The 10,544-nt window shown below is 36.8% G+C and overlaps 1 protein-coding gene across 1 annotated transcript; it reads left to right on the top strand.

Moving 5' to 3' along the window:
- Window positions 1–51: 51 nt before the first annotated feature.
- LOC123535185 (mediator of RNA polymerase II transcription subunit 19-like) lies at window positions 52–10,145 on the top strand. Its single transcript, XM_053520269.1, has 6 exons — window positions 52–271; window positions 3,684–3,840; window positions 5,356–5,455; window positions 5,777–5,882; window positions 8,109–8,261; window positions 8,878–10,145. The coding sequence occupies exons 1-6, from the start codon at window positions 79–81 to the stop codon at window positions 8,889–8,891; spliced, it is 723 nt and encodes a 240-aa protein (XP_053376244.1). The 5' UTR covers window positions 52–78; the 3' UTR covers window positions 8,892–10,145.
- Window positions 10,146–10,544: the final 399 nt, after the last annotated feature.

The raw sequence follows: 10,544 nt of genomic DNA on the forward strand, positions 1-10,544 counted from the left end.
ATCAAAACGCTATACATTTTGGTTTCAAATATGTTATATTCCATATCATAAGCTGCTTCATAATTAACATGGTGGACAATGAACATCATGAATGATCAAATGCGTAGACCGGAGCAGATTTCTCCAAAGTCGAGCCCTCGAGGCTCAGTATCACCTGCGTATCAAAGACCAGACTCCTCTGGCACTTTAAAAACCACAATAAGTTTAGGAAAAGTACCGTCAGTTCTTCATTCAGGTCCATTTTACTTGATGAAAGAGATGCCAATTTCAGGTATAAAAGATTCTTTTTAGGGATTAGATAAAAAAAAGAATCACTGTAGATACCTGTGTATAATGCGCACCCGTGTATAATACCCACCCCAGATTTTCGCCTAAAATCCTGGGGGAAAAAAAGTTAAATTTTGAGGTGGATTGAAAACGAAAGTATCCCAGACTCACCAGTTTCGACGCACATAACAAGCAACTTGGCCGCGCTTTTTCATTCAGTAACATACGTGACTCCATTAGATGTTGCATGTACACTAACCTTTTATGCATTGAATCATACCAATAACATCTTATTCTAAACAGCTGACTGCCAGAAATCAAAAGGTAAACAACAACTAGTGTGGTCGGCCATACTTTTTTCTAACACACCTATTTCGACGCATCTTACATGATACTTGTTACGAAGCTTTTGATTGGCTTAAATATTTGTGCAATCACTATAAGTAATGTGCTACACCATAACTGTCATGGATGCTGCAATAAAACTTGACACAAAAGCTGGTGCAAGTAGATAATCAATTTTAAAGGGCCCAAATGATATAAATAAATCTGAAAACTTTTTAACATTCATGAACATAAGAGGCTATGAACATAAATAATCACTCTGCTTTTTTATAAACACTGTCTGATGTTTTTTCTTTCATTTTTCTGGACTGCAGTGTTTACAGAGGAATTTGGCACATTTTGTTTTATACAAAACTTTAGATGAACCCAGTGTTCACAGCCTACTTGACAAGAGAAAAAAATGAAGTGTGTAGTAATGATGGCATTGATATATAATGCGTACACCTTCCAAAACAGTGCATAAAATAGTGCGACTACATATATCACGTGGCAGTGATGTGACCTTGACAGCACTAAAGTCGGCTGCAGACGTAAAACAAAATTTCCAGAAAATTTTTTAATCTAAGCTTCCACTGGGACGTTTTTAAAATGGATGAAAATTTGCATTAATAGAAACATCAAAAATCATGTATAGGGTAAATGTAAGTTGATAAATATCTTCAAATCCTGAACTTTCCAACTTTTTTATCGGTAAAAGTAACCATGATGTTTTCTGTCATTACACCGAGTAATTACGTCATCGGAAACCCCAAGTTAATCGAGAACGAGGTCAAAACAAAAATGGCGTCGAAATAGGTGTGCGTAAAATTACGTGGTGCGACGATAGGATTTACCCCAACACGGCTAATATATTACATCTGCGGCAGAGAGCGGAATCAGTCTGGCTGTACTATCGATTTTTGTTTTCTTGAAAATAAAATTTGGTTTTATATGTTGTTTCTTTTTTTTAAATTAAAATAAGGCAGTCTTAAATATCTCTGAATGGCATCTTTTCAAAGTGGCATCAACTTCTCAATTCAATATTCGATACCACTTATACAAACCGATACCAAAAGGTGTGATTTTTATGCCCCCGAAGGGAGGCATATTAGTTTTCAACTGTCCGTCCGTTCGTTAGTTAGTTAGTTCGTTCGTCACAACGTTAACTTTTTGCATGAAGGCACTTTACTCGCGAACCACTGCACCCAGGACCTTCAAACTTCACATGCAGATAGTACTTATTGAGTACACCACCCCTACTGACTTTGGGGTCACCAGGTCAAAGGTCAAGGTCACAGGGGCCAACGTTAACTTTTTGCATGAAGGCACTTTACTCGCGAACCACTGCACCCAGGACCTTCAAACTTCACATGCTGATAGTACTTATTGAGTACACCACCCCTACTAACTTTGGGGTCACCAGGTCAAAGGTCAAGGTCACAGGGGCCAACGTTAACTTTTTGCATGAAGGCACTTGACTCGCGAACCACTGCACCCAGGACCTTCAAACTTCACATGCTGATAGTACTTATTGAGTACACCACCCCTACTGACTTTGGGGTCACCAGGTCAAAGGTCAAGGTCACAGGGGCCAACGTTAACTTTTTGCATGAAGGCACTTTACTCGCGAACCACTGCACCAAGGACCTTCAAACTTCACGTGCTGATAGTACTTATCGAGTACACCACCCCTACTGAATTTGGGATCACCAGGTCAAAGGTCAAGGTCACAGGGGCCAACATTAACTTTTTGCATGAAGGCACTTTACTCGCGAACCACTTCACGCAGGACCTTCAAACTTCACATGCTGATAGTACTTATTGAGTACACCACCCCTACTGCCTTTGGGGTCACCAGGTCAAAGGTCAAGGTCACAGGGGCCAACGTTAACTTTTTGCATGAAGGCACTTTACTTGCGAACCACTGCACCCAGGACCTTCAAACTTCACTTGCTGATAGTACTTATTGAGTACACCACCCCTACTGACTTTGGGGTCACCAGGTCAAAGGTCAAGATCACAGGGGCCAACATTAACTTTTTGCATGAAGGCACTTTACTCGCAAACCACTTCACGCAGGACCTTCAAACTTTACATGCTGATAGTATTGTATGAGTACACCAACCCTACTGACTTTGGGGTCACCAGGTCAAAGGTCAAGGCCACAGGGGCCAATGTTAACTTTTTGCATGAAGGCACTTTACATGCGAACCACTGCACCCAGGACCTTCAAACTTCACATGCTGATAGTACTTATTGAGTACACCACCCCTACTGACTTTGGGGTCACCAGGTCAAAGGTCAAGGTGCTGCAGGGGCATTTGTCACCATTAGTGACAGCTCTTGTTTATATAGGCGGATTACATAACAAATGTCCCCCATTTGGACATGAATAAACATTTTCCAACAAATCTGCGCATTAAACAATGTAAATTTTAATGATGTTTTTCTCATAAATGTACTTATTTAGTCAAAATGTATTAAGTTTAGGATTGTATGTGATATGGCCATAATTTCACTCTTCTTTTCATAAATTTGAGCCCGATCGGGTAATTTGACCAGCCTGCTAAACAGAATTTGAGATAAATTTCAAGCATTATTATTATAATTTATTTTTAGGCAGTGTCTAGTCATTTATGGAAATCAATTAGTAAAGAATTATGTATTTTCTTTTAAAACATTATATTATACTTTAGATAATAAGTAGCTTACCGTCAATATTTATGTTAAAACGATGCCTGGAAACAAGATCGATGCATAGCCTATAGCCTTCCTTTTATAGAGCTAAAAATAGAGAGAAAAAATGTTACCTTGTTCTAATGGTAAACACGTTTTTGGGTTGTCACATCAAAATATAGAAAAAAACAACTTCTTAAAGGATGTTCACCAAACTTTAGTCAGAAGCAAGGTCATATGACAATATCTTCTTCAGATGTGTGACTTAGGCCCATTTTGGCCTCTTGTTTCATGAATTTCAGGGGACCATAGAATGAAGAATTCATTTGGTCTCTTGTCAGGGTTCATTATTCATCACACCACTTGTGTATAAGTTTGTGATTGTTGCAGACCCACATACTGTTTCTGCTTTTCAGAAAAGACTGAGATTACAGGCTGCACAAATCTTGTAGAGTTTAATGGTCTTGAGCATACGTACAATAAGTTCTGCAACAAGAAAGGAAAAGAAGAGCTTAGTTCATTTCTTCCACACCTACCTGGATATATTGATGCCCCAGGAATTCAAGATAACAGGTTAGAACTCTTCTTATTTTCCTTTACTTGCTGATATATAATCACACCTTGTTGATTTTTACTTTTTTAAAATAACTTAGATAACTAGCACTGATAAGAGCTTAGCTCATCTCTTGCACTTCTTGGCTATTGTTTAAATCTGATGGGGCTGGAATGGGGCTTTGTCCTTGTACGTCACCTATGGGGACTTGTAGCCCTTGGACTCCTGGCTTTTTGGTTGACAGGTCTTATAATTATGACTTATTATCACCTCTGATAGATACTTGTACAGTTCTGTATGTAGCACCTTACTCTCGAATATTCTTACCTGGTACAAGTTGTCTATTATCTATAACATCAGGAATTATATGACTGTGTTTCTATCTGATTTTAATGTCATTCTACATCTTCATTAATACAAAACTTCTGTCAGTGACTGACCATTAGATTTTGGCACTACAGAGACTTTTAAGAGAAATAGAAAAAATAAAGGAAAGATAGAAACAGACAGATCAAAGATGGAAATATGTAGTACAGATTGACTTGACTGCTTTCCAGCCCATTGGGCTAGAAAGTCTGGTAACAGTATGAATTCACCCAACTGAAGTAGCTCTGTTTATCTTTGGTACCTGTACTCAAGGTCAGAGTATTCCTCATTAGAAGGTCATTGTTGACAGCCCCTGCCTGAAGGATACCAGATCAGGGGCCTCAGTAATAGCTGCCTGTAAGGAGTTGCGAACTCAGATGTTGCATGGAAAAAAGCTGTACTTTTAGATGTCCATATAAGCGCTTATCAGGTTATAGGGTTTATTGTGGTCCCCCCTGGTTTGCACTGATGCAGGTTTAGATATGGACTGGCCTGGATGTCAACATAGACATTGGCTACTAGTATCTTGTTTAACATGACCAGCTGACTCAAGGGACTCCCAACCAAGCTTGTCAATCATGTCAGTGACACTGCTCGTGTTGGTAGCATACCTGACTGCACAGCGCTGTACAATCTCTACCCTCCTGACTCTCAAAATGTGTTGTGAACTTTATCAGAAAATTGAATCTGTTGAATATTGGTATCAGTTGTATAAAGGGAAAATCTTAAGTACCATATCTGATTGATTCTGATTTTGAAAAAAACTCTTTATTTCATGGTGATGCTTTATAACTGGAAAATCCCTGCATGCAATTCTGTTTTAGCTTGAAAGGTACATACATCTACAGAATAATAATGTAATTGATATTATGCTGTAAACAGTACTCCAGATAGGCTGTGCAGGAAATTAAGCCACCAATTCCTTATGAAAAATTTAAATAAGCTGCACCTGATCAGACTTTTAGGGTACTTCTCTACAATGGCAAATATTAAGTATCTCACTAGGCAAGATTCATATTAAGTTAACTTCAGCAGAGCAACAGACCTTGTAGAACAAACAGATTTCAGTGTTCTATGCAGTGTTATTTTATAGAGGTTACACTTTATTTATAAATTTAAAAGAGTGTAGGTAAAGAAAGGAGATTCACAATTCAGTCTTTCTTTTTCAGCTCACTTCATTCTTTGATAGAGAAACCTCCAATTGTAGGGAAAGAAATAATACCACTTTCCAACTCAGCACTAACCAGTTTTAGACTTCATCCTGGACCAGTAAGTTAACAAATCATTAAATATTGCAAAGAGCTGGTTATCCAGTCATAAACATTATTTATGCTGAACAGAAACTATAGACAGATCCAGTGCTGACATTTAACACAAGGTTTTTAAGAAGACCTGGAGGCTGGACATGTGTTAAATCTGTTGTAAATGTGTTTTGTGGTATTTTAACTGTTTTTCCATATGAGCTTCTTTGAATAATGACAAATTCACATTAAAGTATGATATTTTAGACGTTTTATTAGTATCTTTATTTTTGTGTATTTTCTTTTTGTACAATGTTGACTACTAGTTATTACAAGCATGATCTTTCAGTTACCAGAGCAGTACAGATTTATGAGTCAGATGCCAACCAAGAAGAAACATAAACATAAAAGGAAACGAGAATCTGGTACCAATGGAGCGCTGCAAGAAACAACAGGTAACTATATATGTATACAGGTTGAATAGTCAAAGGAAACGAGAATCTGGCAGCAATGGTGTGTTGCAAGAAACAACAGGTAACTATATATGTGTACAGGTTGAATAGTCAATGGGAATGAGAATCTGCAGCAATGGAGCGCTGCAAGAAAAAACAAGGTTAACTAGCAAAGAAACGAGGATTCTGGCACAATGGATGGCTCTCAAGAAATAAAGGTAACTATATTTTACAGGAAATAGTCAAAAGAAATGAGAATTTGCACAGTTGTCACTGGAGCATGCAAGAAACAACGGTAACTAATATGTTCCAGTTGATAGGCAAAGAAATGAAATTGGCAGCAATGGGCTGCTGCAAGAAAACAATAGGTAATTACATTGTATACAGTTGATAGGCAAATAGAAACGAGATCTGGCGCAATGGAGTGCGCAAGGAAACAACAGTTAAACTATAAGTAACAGGTTGAATAGGCAAAGGAAACGAGAATCTGGCAGCAATGGAGCGCTGCAAGAAACAACAGGTAACTATATATGTATACAGGTTGAATAGTCAAAGGAAACGAGAATCTGGCAGCAATGGAGCGCTGCAAGAAACAACAGGTAACAGGTAACAGAGGGAATGTATACCCAAATCTATTATGTCTGACATGGGAGTGAAACTTCAGATAACTAACTTGATGGGTGAATGCAAAAAGAAGGCTAAGCACTTCTTTATCAATATGCACTAAGACCTTTTTCATATTTACCCCTTGAGCTGCTTTATCATATTGTAAAGTTTGTTATAACCAGAAATTTATAGTGAAATAAAATATTTGCCAGTCTGTATAATATTGCTGCAGATATGAAAAGTTTTCACAGTTAACAAATTTCAATCTGAAAGCAAATAAAACCAGAAAATTATAGTCAAGGAAGTGATGCCTAAAAAATATAGATGACAGTTGTTTACATTGAGAGAACATACACTCAGTGGTAGTATACTGGGTTATGAAACTAGGGATCTACTATTGCAGTCAAATGTAGTAGCATCCTTTCAGATCAGATCAAGGTCTTACGTATACATAGGTCCTGGCAGGAAAAATAACTGGAGGAAAAGTCTGGAAATGGATCTTCTGTATGTTGCACAATCCTCAAAATCCTAAAATGACTTACATTCTTCAAAAAGTAAAGCTGATATGAATACATTAAAACTTAGATACATGCATACATCTCTGCTTCTATACTACAGTTAGTCTTTATTAATCCCCTGCCATGAGTGGTGTGGGGTTAAAGGAATGGTCTCCGTCCATCCGTAAGATTTTGCGTCCCCTCTGTATCTCCTAAACCCCTTAAAGGATTTTCATGAAACTTGGGTCAAATGATTACCTCATCAAGATGATGTGCAGAACTCCTGAGTCAGTCATGTCGGCTGAAGATTAAGGTCAGAACTCAAGGTCAGGATTCAGACTTCCATTTTGTGTCTGCTCTGTATCTCCTAGACCCCTAGAAGGATTTTCATAAAACTTATGTCAAATGATCACCCCATCAAGATGATGTGCAGAACTCATCAGTCAGTCATGTCGGCTCAAGGTCAAGGTCACAACTCAAGGTCAAAGGTTTGAGCCTTCCAGTTTATGTCCGCTCTGTATCTCCTAAACCCGTTGAAGGATTTTCATGAAACTTTGGTCAAATGATCACCTCATCAAGACGATATGCAGAACTCAAGAGTCAGCCATATCGGCTTAAGGTCATGGTCACAACTCAAGGTCTAAGGTTTGAGCCTTCCATTTTGTGTCCGCTCTATACCGGTATCTCCTAAACCCCTTAAAGGATTTCATGAAACTTTGGTCAAATGATCACCTCATCAAGTTGATATGCAGAACTCGAGTTAGCCATGTTGGCTCAAGGTCATCATACATGGACTATAAAATTTACTTAACAACGTCAATGCTTCCACCCAATACCATCAACCCTTTCACTATCCATAACAGCGGCGGGGGATATAGCTGTCTTTCAAACTGCCTTGTGAAAATGAAAGCTAATGTTATTATATTATACTCTTATTAAACACAAGTGGCTGGCAACCTAAGACAACATGGTAATCCAGTGACTGCTTATTGTGTCAACTTGCAGTTACTTGCCCGGGCTACAGGATTCAGTCCTGTGTAATTTTGTTACTATTTATAGTAATGTTTATAACAGACTTAAATATTACTTTCTTAGAAGATACATTGTACATTTAATTTTCTGACAGAAAATGCATCAGATGCACATGATAAACCAGCCAAGCATAAAAAGACAGGCAAAGCAGAAGAAAGTGCTAAAGAACCATCCGGAAAGAAAGAAAGTGGCAGTGGCAGAAAAAGAAAGAAGAACAAGAAGAAGAAAGGAAAAGACAAAGATGAAGGTAATGTAGGAGGGCAGCTTTGTATGTTCCTGTATCAGAGAAAGAGGTTATAAGTTAATCTGCCTTGAAAAAAATATTCAAACTATACATTTGTAAGGGGTAGGAAAGGCCTTTATTACTCAAGGGAAGAATTACAAATGAACAGAAAAAAGCTTGTTGCAAGATTGTCAGAAGAAAATTAAACATTGATATGCATTTGTAATTTATCTATATTTAGTAATTTAAATTGTGATTGCAGTTGACTAAAAAGTTACATGGCCCTACACGACTTGTCAATTATTCTGATATTAAAAGTGTAAAAAATCTAAGAAAATTTGAATTTCTATAGTGATTACAAACACAATGTATTTGGAGGGTACTCTCCCAATTGATTTCCGTAGGAAGAACTGCCAATAACCACAAGGTATATCAGCATGTCCAGGTCAGGTTTTTTCTTCAATATAGAATTTTATTAAACCATGTAAACATAGCGAGTGAGTGAGGCGAATCAACACAAAATGGTCATATATCGCCGAGAAGAAGTCATATTGCTAACGCCATGTAAACATAGAAAATTTGGGCAGTTTTAAAAGAGATAGGGTCGTTTAGGTTACATTTACGATCTGTTTTTTTTCAGATCCAATGTCATGAGGAAAGAGCTGAGAACAAGATGTACAGATCTCTAAATCTACCAACAAATACAGGGATGAAATTGCCATATTATTGGGTCATGTTGGCATGTGACCGACATGTGCTAACAAATGCAACAATAAGTGGTTGCACAACATAACCAGGCAACATTCTTATCAGTTTGAATTTCATTAAAGCTGTGTGAATATTGCAAGGAGTCTTTGTGTATTAGCTTGTATGCACGCTGGTCTTGATTTAAGGTAGTGCAATGGAAGGAAGTCAGAGCTTTAAATTGAAGTGCATATGTGTAATTGTTAAATTTTTCAGGTCCAACAATTAAGATTTTCAGGATTTTGGTGAACCCGTTGAACAGAATATAAAATTTTTCTTCATATATTTGTAAATTGGTTTATACTTTGTTGAAACTAAACTTGAATTATATTTTTTTGTGAAATTGGGAGATATGTAAAGCAGTTTTAAAAGGTTCATAATACATGTATATGTACAGTTTTAATGATGAATCGAGGGGAGAATTGGAACATGTCTGTATGTCTGTCTCTATAAAGACTGTGAATTTCAGTTAATTAGTGGTTTGAGATAGAAGTACAATCTAGAAATCAGGCATCTCTTAGTTCAATAGGGAGAGCACAGATCTACAAGGTCACATTGAGTGTGATCCCTAGTAGGTGAGGGATATGTTCTTTGTGACAATTTGGTAAGACATTGTGTCTGAAATCATTCGTCCTCCACCTCTGATTCATGTTGGCAGTTACTTGCGGAGAACAGATTTGTACTGGTACGGAATCAGAAATAATATGGGTTACGTTAAATTGCACCGTTACATAACTGAAATACTGTTGAAAATGGTGTTAAAAAACCAAACAGCCATAAAAGACAGAAAACAAAATTTAATTGCTTTTAAATTTTATTTCATCATCATAACATATAGCATAAAACATGCACAAATCAAAACTACCGGTAGGTAATTTTATTCACAGGTATCAAATCTGAATAAAAGTTCAACAATTTATTCAATTGCAGAATTTGAGAAAGGTGAAAATATGAAGAGGTGAATGCTTGTTTGTATAGTTTATTTTATGTAGCATTCTATTAAAATAATATGTAACAATTGGGATGTGTTAAATGTTTGAAGGTTTCTCAAAAAAGCCAATCTTTTGCCATTTACCACAGTTGATATATATAAATAATGTTATGTCTGTTTTTTTTTAAATGCATAATTATGTACAAATGTACAAATAAACTGGTAAAACCAAAGTCTTACAGATTGTTTTTCAGACCCTCATACATTCTATACAAGACTGAAATACTCGGTAGCAGGATCTAAAGTAAGAATGATGTTATTAAAAGAACTTATTTCCTCTCTTGCATTCATAGAAGCCAAATAAGTAATGATTATAGTCTATAGATAACTGAGTTCATGCAAAGAAACACCAGAAATTATTTCTTTAGAAGGTCACTGACTATTGATAGTTTAATATGTGAACCAGAATGTAACCATTAGCAGTCCCCATATTGGCTAAATAAATGACCTACTTAATGGCTTTGCTGGCCAGATGTAGTGTGACCTGTTATAATAGTTCAACATCCAGTTAGAAACCAGACATGTATATTATAATGGATTACATAGTACTTATTAAGTGAATCATTAGCATA

This window comes from Mercenaria mercenaria, chromosome 12, assembly GCF_021730395.1.
Source record: "Mercenaria mercenaria strain notata chromosome 12, MADL_Memer_1, whole genome shotgun sequence".
In the NCBI taxonomy this organism is placed as follows: domain Eukaryota; kingdom Metazoa; phylum Mollusca; class Bivalvia; order Venerida; family Veneridae; genus Mercenaria; species Mercenaria mercenaria.

Excerpts from the sequence above, each read along its gene's own strand:
- LOC123535185 (XM_053520269.1), top strand. The coding sequence starts at position 79 with ATGAACATCATGAATGATCAAATGCGTAGACCGGAGCAGATTTCTCCA. Across the intron at positions 272-3,683 it reads GAAAGAGATGCCAATTTCAG|AAAAGACTGAGATTACAGGC; the intron begins GTATAAAAGATT and ends TCTGCTTTTCAG. Across the intron at positions 5,883-8,108 it reads AGCGCTGCAAGAAACAACAG|AAAATGCATCAGATGCACAT; the intron begins GTAACTATATAT and ends ATTTTCTGACAG.